At 43.2% G+C, this 19,515-nt stretch overlaps 1 protein-coding gene across 1 annotated transcript in view; it reads right to left on the bottom strand.

Annotated features, from left to right (window-relative positions):
• PDE4B (phosphodiesterase 4B) overlaps positions 1-19,515 on the bottom strand; it is a 1,313,049-nt gene that overhangs the window by 519,560 nt on the left and 773,974 nt on the right. Inside the window, exon 2 of the mRNA XM_053693688.1 lies at positions 3,780-3,974. Within this exon, the coding sequence (XP_053549663.1) occupies positions 3,780-3,974 (195 nt within the window). The remainder of the gene's footprint in view (positions 1-3,779; positions 3,975-19,515) is intronic.

Genomic DNA, 19,515 nt, shown 5'->3' with positions numbered 1-19,515 from the left:
TATCCCTTGGGTTGCAATAGATTATATTATAGATATGTATACATAATATAGCTTTATGAATATCAGAAGTGCTTTAGATATCTTTAGTATATATTGTGAAATTAATCAATTTTTGCAACAGGGTTTTTTATTAAGGATATCTTGGTTAGGAGTCTGGCAAATGTTGGTGCTTTGGTGTACAACCTCCTATGGTCTATACTTAGTGGCAAACAGTATGTCTTACTAAGTATATTATCAACTGTTTTTAGTCACTTTGCAGCCTTGACAAATTTTGCTTGCATAATGTAATACATGAGAGACGGTATTTATAGACAACTTACTTAGAGTAATATATTCTGTGCAGCCTACTCAGGTTTGTATATCAGTAACCTGTCGCTACTGGTTATAGTGTATGTATAAGTAGCCAGTTGTAGGTTCTGTCTATTGTGGCATAAAAATATTCACATAATATTAATCTTAGCTATGTGTTAAAGAGGCTGTCTTTAATTTCTTTTAGAGTTGGCTATTGCAACTTTATACCGTCTAAAATAATTGAAGTAGTCTTAAGGTACTGTTATTGCTAGTACCCAGCTTTTGTGCAGTTATGCTAACAACAGGTGATTGTTGTAGTATAATTTTGAGCTGCCTGAATGTGTGGCTAACAGTTATAGTATTGGTCCGTAATTAGCTTTTCAAAGTTGTCACTAGCTGACCGCTATAGTTATAAGGTATTATTATGTAGCTTTTTAAAGTCTATGTCAGTGCGATTGATTTCGCAGATTGACCGTTAAAGCTGTTATTTCTATTACCCTATGAATAGCTTCTGACAATTGCCACTAGCGGTTTTCAAAATACCCCCAAATTATTGATACTAATTTTGCCCAGATGCCACTGTATCGAAACGTTTACTTGTTAAAGTTGGCTATGCCATTAAAAAGAAAAACAACAGGGTATTGTCAGATACCCATCCCTAACATGTTTCGCCGATAGCGTTTCGGCTAAGGATAAGGTTTGCACAGCCAGGGATCTGGCAAGTAGAGGATAAGGTTAGCACAGCCGGGGATCTGGCAAGTAGACGATAAGGTTAGCACAGCCGGGGATCTGGCAAGTAGACGATAAGGTTAGCACAGCCGGGGCTCTGGCAAGAAGAGGATAAGGTTAGCACAGCCGGGGCTCTGGCTAGAATAGGATAAGGTTAGCACAGCCGGGGATCTGGCTAGAATAGGATAAGGATATCACAGCCGGGGATCTGTCAAGTAGAGGATAAGGTTAGCACAGCCAGGGCTCTGGCAAGTAGAGGATAAGGTTAGCACAGCCGGGGCTCTGGCAAGTAGAGGATAAGGTTAGCACATCTGGGGATCTGGCTAGAATAGGATAAGGATAGCACAGCCGGGGATCTGGCAAGTAGAGGATAAGGTTAGCACAGCCGGGGCTCTGGCAAGTAGAGGATAAGGTTAGCACAGCCGGGGCTCTGGCAAGTAGAGGATAAGGTTATCACAGCCGGGGATCTGGCAAGTAGACGATAAGGTTAGCACAGCCGGGGCTCTGGCAAGTAGAGGATAAGGTTAGCACAGCCGGGGCTCTGGCAAGTAGAGGATAAGGTTAGCACAGCCGGGGCTCTGGCAAGTAGAGGATAAGGTTAGCACAGCCGGGGCTCTGGCAAGTAGAGGATAAGGTTAGCACAGCCGGGGCTCTGGCAAGTAGAGGATAAGGTTAGCACAGCCGGGGATCTGGCAAGTAGAGGATAAGGTTCGCACAGCCGGGGATCTGGCAAGAAGAGGATAAGGAGAGCCAAGCTCTTTTACTTGCAAAAGGTAAGTATTAACCCTTAAAAAAAGGAAATGAACAAATGAATACTGACAAATTTCGTCAGTATTTATGTGTGTTTTCTTTTATTTTCATTGGTGCTTTATTTCTGATATTTATTTAGTAAAATCCGAATGAACGCACCAGCGCAAATCAAAAAACCAAATACATACTGATGACATTTTTCAATATTCATTCGAATAGTCATTTGTTTGTTCAGGACCAGTAGTTCTTTGTGACTCTCAAACTGTATTTAATTATATTTTTAACTCTATTTGCACGGGTTAAACACATAAAATTGCAGCGTCAGTTGTGCTAAAATAACAGGCTCTAACAAATCGGGGCCGTGTAATTTTTGTTCTAAAGTGCCTATTTAAGCTATGAGCAGTAGCACATCATCCTTGTGCTGTGACAGTGGTGATAGAACATGACCTGCTCCTAGGGTTGCCAACAGTCTCCACAAACATACCGGGCAGTCTCTAGGGGACTGGGCATAATGTTATTAGTGGCCACACAATGTCCCCCCAAAAGCACCAACTCTTGGTCCACCAACATGTATTTTTTTTTACAACAGAGCAGTCATTTTACCCCTTAGCTGTCAGCAACATGTGAATAAATAATTTTACTTCTTTGGTTGCCAGTTATACATATACAGTAGAGATCTGACCCACTAAACTGCCACTCACTGCTTTCTGCTCCATATTTGTAATGCATTGAGTCATAGGAGATAGTAACATGGTAGTTGAGGTTCATAAAAAGACAGAAGTCCATTGAATTCAACCTATACAAATCTTATATACTTACCAAAAAAGCTCCAGTTAAGCTTAAATGTATCCGATTAAAAGGTGACCCATTTAACACAAGCATCTCTGTATGGGCCTTGAATATATTTATATAAAGTAATCCTGTCACCTCTCAAGTGCTTTTTTCTAGAGAAAACAGACAAGTTTGGCTAACCTCTCCTCATAGCTTAAATTCTCCATTCCCCTTATTAGCTTTGTGGCTCTTCTCTGAACTTTTTCTAAGTCTGCAACGTCTTTTTTTTTTTGATTCATAGATTTTTATTAAGGCAATTAGCAAAACAAAGGCCACATATAGGCAAGAAAACAAGTCATTTCAAGATAACCATGGCTGACAACAATAGTAAATCGTGATAAACATATTGAGAACACCGTACCGTATTACTAGCATACCTCGGATATATACATTGTAAGATTTACATGGATACCTTATAATTTTATTTATTGTTACCATTAGGTTACCTTCTCTGCTGTGGCCAATTAGGGACAGTTATAAATAGGTCACTAGTGTGTGCAGCCAATGGCTGTGTGGAATACAAAAGTGTTCTGCACTTCAATTTCTAACCGGAACTGAAAAGCTCACAATTTCACAATGGAATTACAGGAAGAGGGGACAAAATAAATAATAAAAAGTATATTGCAGAGTTTTTATTTATTTATAGGATCTATAATGTTATATTACCATCTCAAAGTGTTTAATGTCCCTTTAAAACAAAAGAAGATACAATAAATATATTATATGGCAATGGTAGTTAAAAACACCGGATTATAAACACCACAGAAATTGGGAATCAAATCATTTTTAATACAAAAAATAAGTGTATCCATACAAATCATTCAGAATCAATTGCTCACAATACAATACAATATTAACAATGCAATTTTAGGTTGGATATATGTACTGCTAAAATATAAAATAGATAAATATAAACACTTGCCTGGCCAGACTACTATAACACTGCACATCTTAAATTTGTATTGTGAATATTTTATTGCATTCTGAGCATTTGATTCGGATACATTTTTATGCATAATTTGTATGAATACACAATCTTTTATTATAAAAAATAATTTGATTCCCAATTTCTGTGGTGTCTATAAAAAGGTGTTTTCCTAGTGCTGTCATATATTTTCTTATACATTATTTTAAAAACATCCCTGGAAAGGGTCGGTATTAATGGAATTGCCACTTACTGCTCACTTGCAGCAGATGAATTCCTGGACATAGTCTTTGGTGATAGATCATAGTCGCTGTCTGATCGGTAGAGAAAGGACTCCCTGCGCTGATTGTGGCTTGGGAAGTTGGTGTGCAGAACAAGTCCTGAGCCAGGGCTGGCTTGGGGGTCCAGGGGGCTTCTTCCTGAAGTTGGGCCATTTTCTACGTCAAAGCTGGAAGGAAGCAAAAGAATACATGAGTTGTGGAAAAGGACAATGTTTGTAAAAGGCTTCTCTTATATTTAGTAGACATATCCGTAATTAGGATACTTTACATCCTTACATTTTAAAACTAAGAGACAATGATGTAAATCCTAAAAAATAAGAAGAATGAAATGGTTAAAAGGACACATAGGGGCCTATTTATTAATGTGCAAGTGGACATGATACGATATTGCGGATCATGTCCCCACACATAAATAAATGCCGACAGCATACACTTTCGGCATTTATCATTGCACCAGCAGTTCTTGTGAACTGCTGGTGCAACACCGCCCCCTGCAGATTTGCGGCCAATCGGCCACCAGCAGGGGGTGTCAATCAACCCGATCGTATTGGATCGGGTTGATTTCCGGCGATGTCTGTCCGCCGCCTCAGAGCAGGCGGACAGTTTATGGAGCAGCAGCCTTTAGACTGCTGCTTCATAACTTGTGTTTCTGGCGAGCCTGAAGGCTCGCCAGAAATACGGGGCTTCAAGCTCCACACGGAGCTTGATAGATATGCCCCTTAGTACCTTTTGTTTTTGTGTAAAAATTTTGCTTGTGCATCCTTAGAGAGGCCATGAAGCGAAGTCTGTAACCTGCGTATGCTGCAAAGTCTGTAACCTGCGTGTGCTGCAAAGTCTGTAACCTGCGTGTGCTGCAAAGTCTGTAACCTGCGTGTGCTGCAAAGTCTGTAACCTGCATGTGCTGCAAAGTCTGTAACCTTCGTATGCTACAAAGTCTGTAACGTGCGTGTGCTGCAAAGTCTGTAACCTGCGTCTGTAACCTGTGTGTGCTGCAAAGTCTGTAACCTTTGTATGCTACAAAGTCTGTAACGTGCGTATGCTGCAAAGTCTGTAACCTGCGTCTGTAACCTGTGTGTGCTGCAAAGTCTGTAACCTGCGTGTGCTGCAAAGTCTGTAACCTGCGTGTGCTGCAAAGTCTGTAACCTGCGTGTGCTGCAAAGTCTGTAACCTGCGTGTGCTGCAAAGTCTGTAACCTGTGTATGCTGCAATTTGTTTAGAAAATTCTCAGCTCTTATTACACTGGGGGCTACACTGAGAATTTCTAAATGCTAATTTTGAAAGAAAATAAGTAACACCTAGATTACGAGTTGTCCGTTCGTGTTTTAACGTTGAAAAAATTACCATTTCAGCGTTAAAACAGCACCACAGCCATAACAAGTCTTGTCGGTATAGCTGTACCGCAAGCCTTTTAGCCTCTACCGCAACGTCAGTCCCACACTCCTAAAAACTACATTTTTTCATGGGATTCCCATAGCGCTGCCATTACGAGTTTTGCAGTGAGGCTAAAAAGCTTGCGTTCCAGCCTATACCAACACGATCCATTCCACAATCTAAAGTCAGTAGTTATAAGTTTTACGCTACAAAACTGTTACATAAAACTCATAACTAAAGTGTTACAAAGTACACTAACACCCATAAACTACCTATTAACCCCTAAACCAAATACTATATTAAACTTATTAACCCCTAATCTGCTGACATCGCCGCCACTAAAAATAATTATTAACCCCTATTCCGCCGCTCCCCGACATTGTGACCACTATAATAAAGTTATTAAAGGGACACTGAACTGAACTCAAATATTGCCTTTTGTGATTCAGATAGAGCATTACATTTTAAGCAACTTTCTAATTTACTCCTATTATCAAATTTTCTTTGCTCTCTTGGTATCTTTATTTGAAATGCAAGAATGTAAGTTTCGATGCCAGCCCATTTTTGGTGAACAACCTGAGTTGTCCTTGCTGATAGGTGGATAAATTCATCCACCAATAAAAACGTGCTGTCCAGAGTTCTAAACCAAACAAAAAGCTTAGATGCTTTCTTTTTCAAATAAAGATAGCAAGAGAATGAAGAAAAAATGATAATAGGAGTAAATATTAGAAAGTTGCTTAAAATTGCATGATCTATCTGAATCACGAAAGAAAAAAATTGAGTTCAGTGTCCCTTTAAGCCCTACACTACCTATTAACCCCTAAAACAAAAGCCCCCACATCGCAATAAACAAATTTTAAACTAGTAACCCCTAAACCTAATGCCCCCTAACTTTATATTAAAATTACAATTTCCCTAACTTAAATTTAAATTAAAACTTACCTGTCAAATTAAAAGAACTAAGTTTAAACTAACAATTAAATTAATATAATTATTAAACTAAAATTAAACTAAACTACACATTAAAAAAATCCTAACACTACTCTAAAAATTAGAAAAAGTATCTAATTACAAAAAATAAAAAATTACGAAAAATAACAAAATTATCCAAAATAAAAAAGAATTACACCTAATCTAATAGCCCTATCAAAATAAAAAAAGTCCACCCAAAATAAAAAAACCTAGCCTACAATAAACTACCAAAAGCATGGAAAAGATATCAGCTCTTTTCCATGAAAAAAATACAAAGACCCCCCAACAGTAAAACCCACCACCCAACCATCCCCCCAAAATAAAAAATCTAATTCTAAAAAAACCTAATCTACCCATTGCCCTGAAAAGGGCATTTGTATGGGCATTGCCCTTAAAAGGGCATTTAGCTCTTTTGCTGCCCAAACCCTAATCTAAAAAAAAAAAACACTAAAAAAAACCCTTAAAATAAACCTAACACTAACCCCCAACGATCCACTTACAGTTTTTGAAGTCCCGCTTGAACGATCTTCATCCAGGCAGCGAGAAGTCTTCATCCAGACGGCCTCTTCTATCTTCATCCAGGCGGCAAGAAGTCTTCATCCAGATGGCAAGAAGTCTTCATCCAGATGGCAAGAAGTCTTCATCCAGGTGGCCTCTTCTATCTTCATACAGACGGCCTCTTCTATCTTCATCCAGGCTGTGAAATCCTCTTCCAGGCGGCGAGAAGTCTTCTTCATCCAGACAGCATCTTCTATCTTGATCCCGGTTGCGTGAAGCAGGTCCATCCTGAAGACATCCGGCATACCGTTTAGGTCATTTATTAATCACGAGGCACCCCTGCATGTTTGTTTATCAAAAACATCAGGGCCTTTCTTCAACTTTAACTCTAACTTATTTACATTAAGCGGCATTGTCTAACTAGCTAACTCATATGAAGCGGGAAGCAGGCCCAGGCAGCTGACACAAAGCGGAGCCCGGCTACAACGCAGTACAGATAGAAGGTTTTAACTCGAGCTGTTCGGCCCACTGCAACCCAGGAGGAGCTTTCCCCAGGCACGCACCTGACTACGTCACTCCCCCTGCAATGGCCGTCACTCCTCCCCGCTTTCTATCTGACGCCTGGGACGCTACCGCCCGCCTTTAGAGTGTTATCACTGCTCAAACCTTATTGGTCCTCCGAATTTGCCAGGCGAAACAACCTGCACATTCCGGAGGGAGCTGAAAATTTTAACGCCCTGGACTGACCCACAGACTATAAGTCGATTAACCCTGTCTGGAGCCAGGGGGACTAATTGCTACAACATTAACTAAAATTGCCGCTATCAGGGTGGGAGGGGTGGGAGAAGATCTGCGATGGCCAGGAACAGGAAAGAGGGCCTGAGACTCCCAGAAGCCCCTTTTTATTCGTAAGTAAAGATCCCTCGCTTAGGCCTGCAACAATGTTGCAAACCTCACACACACAGTCCACAAACACTCCTCCTCCCTGCTTCCTTAACCCTTAAGACGTTTCTGGCTAATCTGCAGCCCTGCACTTTCCTTGACTTTAGGGCAATGCCCTACAAAAGGCCCTTTTAAGGGCCCTTGATAGTTTATTATAGATTAGTTTTTTTTTTTTTTTTTAAAAGGTATTAGAATAGGAATAATTTTTATTGTTTTGTATAATTTAGTTTATTTTTTTGCAATTTTAGTGTTTTTTATTTTTTGTAATGTTAGGTGTTAGTGTAACTTAGGTTAGGTTTTATTTAACAGGTACGTTTGTATTTATTTTAACTAGGTAGCTAGTAAATAGTTAATAACTATTTACTAACTAGTCTACCTAGTTAAAATAAATACAAACTTACCTGTGAAATAAAAATAAAACCTAAGCTAACTACAATGTTATTAGTTATATTGTAGCTAGCTTAGGGTTTATTTGACAGGTAAGTATTTAGTTTTAACTAGGTATTATTTAGTTAATAATTGTAAATTTAATTTCGCTCTATTTTTATTATGTTAAAGTTAGGGGGTGTTAGGGTTTACGTTAGGGTTAGGTTTAAGGGTTAATAGTTTAATTTCGGTTGTTGCGATGTGGGGGGCTGGCAGTTTAGGGGTTAATAGGATTATTTAGTGGTAGTGATGTGGGAGGCCAGAGGTTTAGGGGTTAATAACTTTATTTAGTGGCGGCGATGTCGGGCAGCGGCGGAATAGGGGTTAATAACTTTAATATAGTGGCAGTGATGTTGGGGTGCGGAGGAATAGGGGTTTAACTTTAATATAGTGGCGGCGATATCGGGAGCGGCAGATTAGGGTTTAATAACATTATGTAGGTGCCCGCGATGTCGGAGGCAGCAGATTAGGGGTTAATAACTGTAGGCAGGCGTCGGCGATGTCGGGGGCAGCAGAATAGGGGTGTTTAGACTTGGGGTTTATGTTAGGGTGTTAGGTTTAAAGGGACACTGAACCCATTTTTTTTCTTTAGTGATTCAGATAGAGCATGCAATTTTAAGAAACTTTCTAATTTACTCCTATTAGCAATTTTTCTTTGTTCTCTTGCAATCTTTATTTGAAAAAGAAGGCATCTAAGTTTTTTTGTTTGTTTCAGTACTCTAGACAACACTTTTTTATTGGTGGATGAATTTATCCACCAATCAGCAAGGACAACCCAGGTTGTTCACCAAAAATGGTCCGGCATCTAAACTTTCATTCTTGCAGTTCAAATAAAGATACTAAGAGAATGAAGAAAATTTGATAATAGGAGTAAATTAGAAAGTTGCTTAAAATGTCATGCTCTATCTGAATCACAAAAGAAAACATTTGGGTACAGTGTCCCTTTAAACGTTATTTTTTTTCCCCATAGACATCAATGGGGCTGCGTTAAAGCTGACTTTCTAGAGGTGTTTTATAGCCAAAAGTATGTGGGGACCTCTAATTAATTAATGAGTTCAAGTGTTTCAGCCATGCCCATTGTGAACATGTGCACAAAACCCAGCACATAGCCATGAAATCTCCATAGAAAAACATTAGCAATACAAAGTGCCATACTCAAGAACTCAGTGGGCTCCAATGATCAAACAGTGGATGCTGCCCATCGTTTCAGGCTCGCCACCACCTAAAAGGACATGATTTGCTATAGCGAATTACGCTTCACCACCTGGTAGTCTGATGGGAGAATCTGAGTGTGGTGGATGGCAGGAGAACGCTACCTACTAGAAGCATAGGGCCTACTGTAAAGGTTGGCGAAGAAGGGATAATGACCTGGAGCTGTTTTTCATGGCTTGGGCTAGGCCTCTTTTCAGTGTAGGGTACAAAAGATATTTTTAGTCAATTCAGTGCTTCCAAATTTGTGGCAACTAGAGTGGCCAGCACAGACCCCTTACCTCAACCCTATTGAAAACCTTTGGGGTGAATTCAATGCTGAATGCAAGTCAGACGTTCTCATCCAATATCAGTGCCTGATCTCACAAATGCGTTAGCTGAATTAGCACAAATTCCCACAGACACAGTCCAATATCTTGTGGAAATTCTTCCCAGAAGAGTGTGGGCTATTATAGCCACAACAGGAGGCCAACTCCATATTAATCCCCAAGGCAATGGGATGAGATGTCTAACAAGCTCATACAGGGGTCAGGTGACCACATACGTTTGGCCATATAGTGTATATTGCAATGGGGATACATTCTTTTTTTTTACCATGTAACATTTAGGCCTAGATTACAAGTGGAGTGCAAATATATTAGTGCTATTGTGTATTTACTCTGCTCAAGGGCAGTCAATAGCGCTTCTGTATCTTAAGCCACTTTAGTGAGTCACTCTTTTACTACGTCTCTCACAAGGAGGCGCTAGTAGTGCTAGTTTCGCTGTCGGCAAGAGATGGTCTATTTAATCCCTTGGAGTACGATGTTAATAGTAGTGGTTTACTTCAGGTCTTAAAAAGTGCTACATTTTACAGCTGTAATTTGTGCTTAAATGCAGCAAAGGGACATTAAAGGGAAACCCAAACGTCCCCTTTTGTGATACAGGCAGAACAATGATTAAAAATCTTCTCAAATTTGTTTCATTGTCTTGGTACCCTTTGTAAAAGGTTTATATAAAAGAGAAAGTCCAGCGCTAAGGGACACTGTACTCAACCCCCAATGATTAAGGTCAGTTTGACCGAACGTTGTGGAGTTTTGTCTTTGATATAATGCAATAAATATCTGGGTGCTGCTGGACCTTGTTTCTATCCTTTGTAAAAGGAGCAGCAATGCACTACTGGGAGCTAGCTGAACAAATAATGTGAGCCAAAGACAAGCAGCATATATGTGTTGCCACCAATCACCACCTAGCTCCCAGTAGTGCATTATGGCTCCTGAGCCTACCTAGGTATGCTCTTTAACAATGCATAACAAGAGAACAAAGCAAATTAGATAATAGAAATACGTTAGGAAGTTTTTTAAAATTGTATTCTATATCTGACTCATGAAACTTTACTGTCCCTTTAAATCCCCACTTGTAAAACAAAAGCAATAAGCATAGCACTTCTTGTGCTACCCATTAAAGGTACCGGGTGTCCTAAAACAGTTAAAGCTTTAACCATCCGCTTGCAATACGAGGCTGTGCACAAGATATCGCATCTGCTCTAGCGACTGCAATTCCACTTCTAATCTAGCGCTTAATATTTCTGAATAAAATACCAAGCAAAAGGGCTGTAAACTGTGTTCAATTAAACACTAGGGGGCCCATTTATCAAACTCCGGATGGAGCTTGAGGGCCCGTGTTTCTGGCGATCCTTCAGACTCGCCAGAAACACCAGTTATGAAGCAGCGGTCTAAAGACCGCTGCTCCATAACCTGTCTGCCTGCTCTGAGCTCACAAGAGCTGCTGGTGCAATGCTGAATACGGAGAGCATATTGCTCTCCGCATTCAGTAAGGTCTGTCGGACTTGATCCGCACTGTTGGATCAGGTCCGACAGACCTTTTGTTAAATAGGCCCCTAGATGGAAATTACCACAATTATGTTGCAAGTAACAAAATACATAACAAAACAACTGCAATATTAACACCTATAAACAACTAAAATATTAAAGGAGTGTCACATGCCCGAGTTCTGCATTCACCCAGCCGGCGCACCTATGATCCATAAATTGGGTAACTGCTAAATGGAAGGTGAGCCCAAATAATAAATATAACAAAAAATTTAATCATAGAGATCAATCATTTGTACAATTATCCAATCATGGAAATAATCAGTGTGTAACACAGAGCTGTCAATCAAAAGTACTCACTAATCAAATGTCACAACTGAAAACACTTTAACCCCTTAACCCAAGTTCCTGAGCTCATGGCATCTGCCCGCAAATGGAACCAGAGCGTGAATGGTGCTTCAGTTCCCTATGATGGCAGATGCCAGATCGTTGTAGACGGTGACCCTGTGTCATCCTTGTTACAGAAGCATTAGTTATTTTGTTGTGAAGAGCTTATTTCCCAGCAGCAATGCCTGAACCAGCAAGCCAGCGCCTAAGAAGGGCTCCAAGAAAACCGTAACAAGTATCATTTCATAAAGAGTTAACTCTTTTTTTTCAGCTTTTAGAAACTATTGTCTAATCACCTCTGGAGCCAGACTGCTAATTGATAAGATGAACTTGTAAACTTGTTATCTTAAGTACTGTAATCCTATTGTGGCCTGTCAAAGGACAGTGCTCTCTATCTAAATGTGTGATGGGGGATTTTGTGCTTCCCCCCCTCTCCCCCTGGGAGTGCCCTGTGTGCATGTAACCTTAATAAAAAGCAGGCTGGGCATCCCAGTCCTGAGTTCTTGTTTGACCCTCAATCACAGCGTTGACTCGTTTTTGTGGGCAGAAGGGTATCCTAGCTGTACTGCAGCTAAGGGAGATTATTCTATATTTGCGAGACTCATATAGAATACTATGGAAAGCAGCTTCTCCCCTCTTTAGCAATAGGGATCCAGGCTACTAAGCGGTCCATCTCTCAGCGAGACTAAGGGTAACCGTAACATTTGGCGGCAGCGGCGGGATTTTCCTGGATTTCCTAGGAGAGGTACAGAACGGATGGAGAGCGCTTACGAAAAATTGAAGCGTACAACCCTAAAGGATTTACTTGAAAGCAGAGGGGGGTACGCCAGCAACCGGCCGAGGAGAGAGCTGATCGCAGAATTGACCGAACTGGATCAGAGCTTCACAATGGCGGAAACACCGACCACGATTAGTGACGAAAAAACCAGGATTGTTCGGGAAAGGCTCTCATTATACGGGCCGAACCCCTCCATGGAATTGGTACAGCAGTTGATGGCGGAGGCGGACGAGGATATACGAGAGACTCGAGCCCACGAACTCAACCTAGCGAACGCACACCGCAATGCTGAAGCCCCGCAGGTAATCATCCCTGTCGAAAATGCTGGGAGGCCCAAGATACCCTATGCGGCATTTCGACCCTTCCTAGAGAGCGAGACAGGGATTGATGAATATTTGGCGGACTTCGAAAGGCAATGTGCCCTGCACCAGATTCCCAACAGAGAGTGGCCCACGATATTGTCTGGGAAACTATCCGGGCGAGCCCTGGAAGCCTTTCGTACTCTGGGTGCTGAGGAAGTGACACAGTATGAGCTAGTTAAGGAGACACTGTTGCGACGGTACGCTGTAACTCCGGACACGTATCGCCGACAGTTTCGGGGCACGGAAAAGAAGCCTAACGATACCCATATGGAATGGGCGCACCGAATGCGGAGAGCGGCAAATCACTGGCTGAGCGGATCTAAAGCGGTGACTGGGGAGGAAATTTTACAATTGTTTCTCTTAGAACATTTTTATAATGGCATGGAACAGCAAGGGAAGGAATGGCTGCGAGACAGGCGGCCTACTACCTTAGAAGAAGCAGCCAAATTGGCCGATGAACATTATGACTCCCGTCTTCACGAACCCATGAACTACCGAGCTCCAGCACGGGTCGAACCCAGAGAGGTTTACCGTGCACCCCCTCGTGCTGAATTCCGAGCCCCGGTGCCCACAGGGCCCGTCCGACACTCAGGACCACCCAATAACAGCTCTGAGCGTCCCAGACCGACTTGCCACCGATGCAAGCAACCAGGGCATTTCATGGCTAGCTGCCCCCTTAATACGCACCAGACACCCAGGAATTACAATTACCCCTCTGGGTCCTATCGTCCGGCCCGGGCCCTCTGTGTTAACCAAGAGGCCCCTATGGAGGGATATGTGGGGCCGCTTCACGAGGCAGACCCTGTATATGCTGCCTCAGATAACCGCCAGCACCATCGGCAGAGGGTATGGCTCGAGGGGCGATCTACCGAGGGATTGCGAGACACAGGGGCTACTATCACGCTGGTACAGAGTCATTTGGTGCCAGAGCACAAGCGATCCGGACAGACTGTGGCCGTTAGAGTGGCGGGGGGGGATGTGTACAAAATTCCAACAGCTAAAGTACATCTTGATTGGGGAGCGGGAAAGGGGGCTGTGAACGTGGGCCTAATGGATAATTTACCTGCCAAAGTACTACTGGGCAACGATTTGGGACTCATGACTTCTGCCTATGCTCCAGTATGCAACAACGAGGCGGACCCAGTGACTACACGGGCCCAAGCCCGGACGGAGCGAGAGCTCTCACCAGTGCGGGAGACACAGGTAAGACCTACCCCGACCTTGCCTGACAGGTTAGGCCCCATACCCTGGGACACCCCAGATGCTTTCGAGGCAGAGTCTAAGACTGACCCGACCTTACAAAAGTACCGGGAACGAGCAGAGACCGGAGGGGGCGGGGCAGATAACGAAACATTCTTATGGGAAAAAGGGAAACTATACCGCTGGACAGAGAAAAGGGGACAGCGTAGGCGACAGCTGGTAGTGCCCCACAAATACCGTCAAGAAATCCTCAAAATAGGCCACGACATCCCCTTAGCAGGCCACCTAGCCGTTACCCGTACCCTACACCGCATTACTCACACGTTCTTTTGGCCAGGGGTGCACGCTGACGTTAGAACTTACTGTAACACCTGCGATGTGTGTCAACGAGTAGGAAGGCGAGGCGATCACCCTAAAGCCCAGCTAGTAAATATGCCCATTGTAGAGGAACCCTTCAGCCGGGTTGCTATTGACCTAGTGGGACCACTGGCTACCCCTAGTCCCTCCGGTAAGCGATACATTCTTACCGTAGTGGACTACGCTACCAGGTACCCAGAGGCTGTCGCCCTATCCAACATACAAGCGGATACGGTAGCGAATGCACTAGTAGAGGTGTTCTCCCGGGTAGGATTTCCAAAAGAAATCCTATCCGACCGAGGCACCCAATTTACGGCTGAATTGACCCAACAACTCTGGCAGGTTTGCAAAATTAAGTCCCTCCTGAGCTCCCCATACCACCCCCAGACGAACGGGCTGTGTGAGAGGTTCAATGGGACCCTCAAGCAAATGCTCAAGACGTTCACTCAGGAATACCGAGACTGGGAACGCTTCCTGCCGCACCTCCTATTTGCTTATCGGGAGGTGCCCCAGGAAACGACAGGGTTCTCTCCCTTCGAGTTGCTCTACGGAAGAAAGGTACGGGGACCCCTAAACCTGATCCGGGAGCACTGGGAGGGAGAGATGGAGGCTGACGGTGTCCCCATTGTGCCATACGTGCTGGAACTCAGGGACCGAATGGAGCAATTAGCCAAATCCGTGCGGGCTAATCTCCAGTTGGCCCAGAGAAGACAGAAAGTATGGTACGATCGGGGGGCCCGAAAGAGAATCTTCACCATAGGACAAAAGGTGTTAGTACTTAAGCCGGTGAAGACAGACAAATTGCAGGCGTCCTGGCAGGGTCCCTACCAGATCGTAGAGAAAAGGGGAGACACCACTTATGTGATAGCTAGCTGCCACGACAACAATCTTAGAAAGACATTCCATGTAAACATGCTCAAGGAATATTTTAAGCGACCAGAGAACGTGACGGCCGTATGTTGTTCCCCTCAGGAAGACCCCGACAGTTTACCCATTCCAGACCTATTAGAAAAGAGCCTCCCCACAGGTATAGTGGCACAGGTTCAGATAGGGGACCGACTTAGCCCCACTGAAAGGGAGCAGCTCAACCAACTCCTCCAGTCCAAACACCTCACCTTCTCCCCGAAGCCAGGGTACACTACTTTAACCACCCACCAGGTAGATACTCCGGGACAAGCTCCCTTGCGCCAGGCTCCGTACCGAATCCCCGAAGCAGTTAGGACAGGAATGAAGAAGGAGATCGATGAGATGCTCCAGCTCAGGGTAATTGAGCCCTCCGATAGTCCCTGGGCCTCCCCAGTTGTCTTGGTGCCCAAGAAAGATGGGACCACCCGGTTCTGCGTAGACTATCGGAGGCTCAATGAAAATACCGTGACGGACGCTTACCCTATGCCCCGGGTAGACGAGCTACTCGATCGTATAGCCAGGGGAAATTACCTGACCACTATTGACCTCTGCAAAGGTTACTGGCAGATTCCCCTGGCCCCGGAGGCTATCCCCAAGTCGGCATTCGTCACCCCATTCGGCTTATATCAGTTTAGGGTAATGCCGTTTGGGATGAAGAATGCCCCAGCTACATTCCAGCGCTTGGTGGATAGGCTCCTGGATGGCTTCCAGAGTTTTGCTTGCGCCTACCTGGACGACATAGCGATCCACAGTGAGTCCTGGGAGGACCACTTAGCTCATGTGGGAATGGTTCTGGATCAGATCCGGGCTGCTGGCCTGACTCTGAAGCCAGAGAAATGCCACTTTGGGATGGCCGAGGTACAGTACCTGGGTCACCGGGTGGGGTGTGGAAAACAGCGACCAGAGCCGGCCAAAATAGAAGCTGTCGCCAATTGGCCCACCCCCATCACTAAGACTCAGGTCCTAGCCTTCCTGGGCACGGCAGGGTACTATAGACGGTTCGTACCAGACTACAGCACACTTGCCAAACCCCTGACTGACTTGACCAAGAAGAACTTACCTCGACAGGTCCTGTGGTCTCCCCACTGTGAAACGGCTTTCCAGGCTCTCAAAAATGCTCTAATTAACGCTCCTGTCCTGGCGGCCCCAGCCCTTAACAAACGTTTTATCGTCCATACAGATGCTTCCATGTTCGGGCTGGGAGCCGTCCTCAGCCAAGTAGGCGAAGATGGAGGGGAGCATCCAGTTGCCTACATCAGCCGGAAGCTCCTGCCCCGCGAAGTCAGCTATGCAGCGGTCGAAAAGGAGTGTTTGGCTTTGGTGTGGGCATTAAAGAAATTGACTCCCTATTTATATGGTCAGGAGTTCACTCTGGTCACCGACCATAACCCGTTGGTGTGGCTGAACCGGGTCTCTGGAGATAACGGCAGGCTATTACGTTGGAGCTTATCGTTGCAACCCTTCAATTTCACCATTACTTACAGACCTGGGAAACAGAATGGCAACGCCGACGGGTTGTCCAGACAAACCGACCTCAGCCCCGCATAACCAGCGGTCTGGACAGCCTTAGTCTGCCCCGAAAAGGGGTCAGACCGTGTCTGCCAGAGTGTTCCACAGAAAGGGAGCACTGTTACAGAAGCATTAGTTATTTTGTTGTGAAGAGCTTATTTCCCAGCAGCAATGCCTGAACCAGCAAGCCAGCGCCTAAGAAGGGCTCCAAGAAAACCGTAACAAGTATCATTTCATAAAGAGTTAACTCTTTTTTTTCAGCTTTTAGAAACTATTGTCTAATCACCTCTGGAGCCAGACTGCTAATTGATAAGATGAACTTGTAAACTTGTTATCTTAAGTACTGTAATCCTATTGTGGCCTGTCAAAGGACAGTGCTCTCTATCTAAATGTGTGATGGGGGATTTTGTGCTTCCCCCCCTCTCCCCCTGGGAGTGCCCTGTGTGCATGTAACCTTAATAAAAAGCAGGCTGGGCATCCCAGTCCTGAGTTCTTGTTTGACCCTCAATCACAGCGTTGACTCGTTTTTGTGGGCAGAAGGGTATCCTAGCTGTACTGCAGCTAAGGGAGATTATTCTATATTTGCGAGACTCATATAGAATACTATGGAAAGCAGCTTCTCCCCTCTTTAGCAATAGGGATCCAGGCTACTAAGCGGTCCATCTCTCAGCGAGACTAAGGGTAACCGTAACAATCCTCTGTAACAATCATCTACTGGCGCCCGCGGGAGGTGTGGGAGGGAAACCGGGAAGTGGGTGGGTGGTCAAGTAGTGGAGGGGGGAGGGATTCTGATGACCCTACACTGCAGAAAATAAAATGAAGGGAGAGGGATGGGGAGCTACACTACAGAAAAAATGTGGGGTGAGGGGCCCTATCTAACTATCGGGGGAGGTGTGGGGACCACTACACTACAAGAAAAAAAAATAAACAAATTTAAAAATAAATAACATAAATAATAATAAATAAGAAAGAATAATATATATATATATACATATATACAGTGGGGCAAAAAAGTATTTAGTCAGCCACCAATTGTGCAAGTTCTCCCACTTAAGAAGATGAGAGAGGCCTGTAATTTTCATCATAGGTATACCTCAACTATGAGAGACAAAACGTGGAAACAAATCCAGATAATCACATTGTCTGATTTGGAAATAATTTATTTGCATATTATGGTGGAAAATAAGTATTTGGCCAATATCAAAAGTTCATCTCAATACTTTGTTATATATCCTTTGTTGGCAATGACAGAGGTCAAACGTTTTCTGTAAGTCTTCACAAGGTTGTCACACACTGTTGCTGGTATGTTGGCCCATTTCTGCATGCAGATCTCCTCTAGAGCAGTGATGTTTTGGGGCTGTCACTGGGCAACACAGACTTTCAACTCCCTCCAAAGGTTTTCTATGGGGTTGAGATCTGGAGACTGGCTAGGCCACTCCAGGACCTTGAAATGCTTCTTACAAAGCCACTCCTTCGTTGCCCGGACAGTGTGTTTGGGATCATTGTCATTCTGAAAGACCCAGCCACGTTTCATCTTCAATGCCCTTGCTGATGGAAGGAGGCTGGCACTCAAAATCTCACAATACATGGCCCCATTCATTCTTTCATGTACACGGATCAGTCATCCTGTTCCCTTTTGCAGAGAAACAGCCCCAAAGCATGCTGTTGCCACCCCCATGCTTCACAGTAGGTATGGTGTTCTTTGGTTGCAACTCAGCATCCTCTCTCCTCCAAACACGACGAGTTGTGTTTCTACCAAACAGTTCTACTTTGGTTTCACCTGACCATATGACATTCTCCCAATCAGCTTCTGGATCATCCAAATGCTCTCTAGCATACTTCAGACGATTATAAGTGAAAAAGAGGGCGCCACATAGCGTGATACTGTTGTAAAATCACATGGCAGAATATTCAAAAAGGCTTACCAAATGGCTTTGCACCGTTCTGTGACCGGTGCTATCAGGCAGACTAACACTCTCAGTGGTTAGCACACTGGGTGGCCTCAGCTGAACAGCAGACAAGTGGATCTCAGTGATGCTTGATTGCAGTAAACTAAACGTCTGTATAGACCATGTATTGCAGACTGCAGTGGATTTTTAAAATCAAAACCCTTTTCAGGTTAGATCAATAAAAATGTAAGAGAACTTCCATATGATAGAATTAAAATCTTTAATCCATATAAGAATTTCTACGCGTTTCTAGACCAATGTCTGGTCTTTTCCTCAGGCATAAAAACAATGGATACAATTTAAACACATTGAAACCTTAAATACAGGTGAGTTTAAAACAGGAAGTTGTCATAGTTTCAAAAGTAGACCAATCGTAACAAAGAAATCCCTGTGGATCTTATCAACACTGATTGAGAAATCTTAACCTGTGAGCTGACCGTAGTTAACAAAATGTGTTAAAATGTTGCTAGGGTGTTTCTAAATTATAAAAGGTATCTATCACAGGTTATAATGAGATGAATGGTGCTAAATATAAAACAATAACTGCAGCTGCTCCTAACAGTTATAGGTATATATACGATTGGATGAACATATAAAGCATATTTGAATGAGAGATGTTTGTTAAAAACTGACATGTGGTGTTGTTTGAAGCTATAGAATGTAAGTAATGTGAGAGGTGATGGGAATATAAAAGCAACCGAATCCAACTAGAAATGAGATGGTGAATAGTATGCAATTGTAGCCAATGAATATTATTAATAATAATAAAGATCTGGACCTCACGGCTATGGAAATAAATATAACAACGTTTTTTAATTATGGTTTTTACAAAGCCATCATGTGTCTTACTAGATTGCTTGCAAAATTCTATGTCTGAATAATCAGGACGATTTAACAAAATTAGTGAAAATATATATGTTCTTAAAAAAGGTCTAGAATGAAATACATTGAATCTGACCCTACAGATTTAGCAAAAAATGGAATAAATATAATTGAATTTTGATTTTGTTTTAATATATTTACTTTAACATTAA

The sequence above is a fragment of the Bombina bombina genome, chromosome 10, assembly GCF_027579735.1.
Source record: "Bombina bombina isolate aBomBom1 chromosome 10, aBomBom1.pri, whole genome shotgun sequence".
Classification (NCBI taxonomy): Eukaryota; Metazoa; Chordata; class Amphibia; order Anura; family Bombinatoridae; genus Bombina; species Bombina bombina.
Note: the sequence above shows the minus strand (reverse complement) of the source record. Positions and strands in the feature narration are given on the sequence as shown.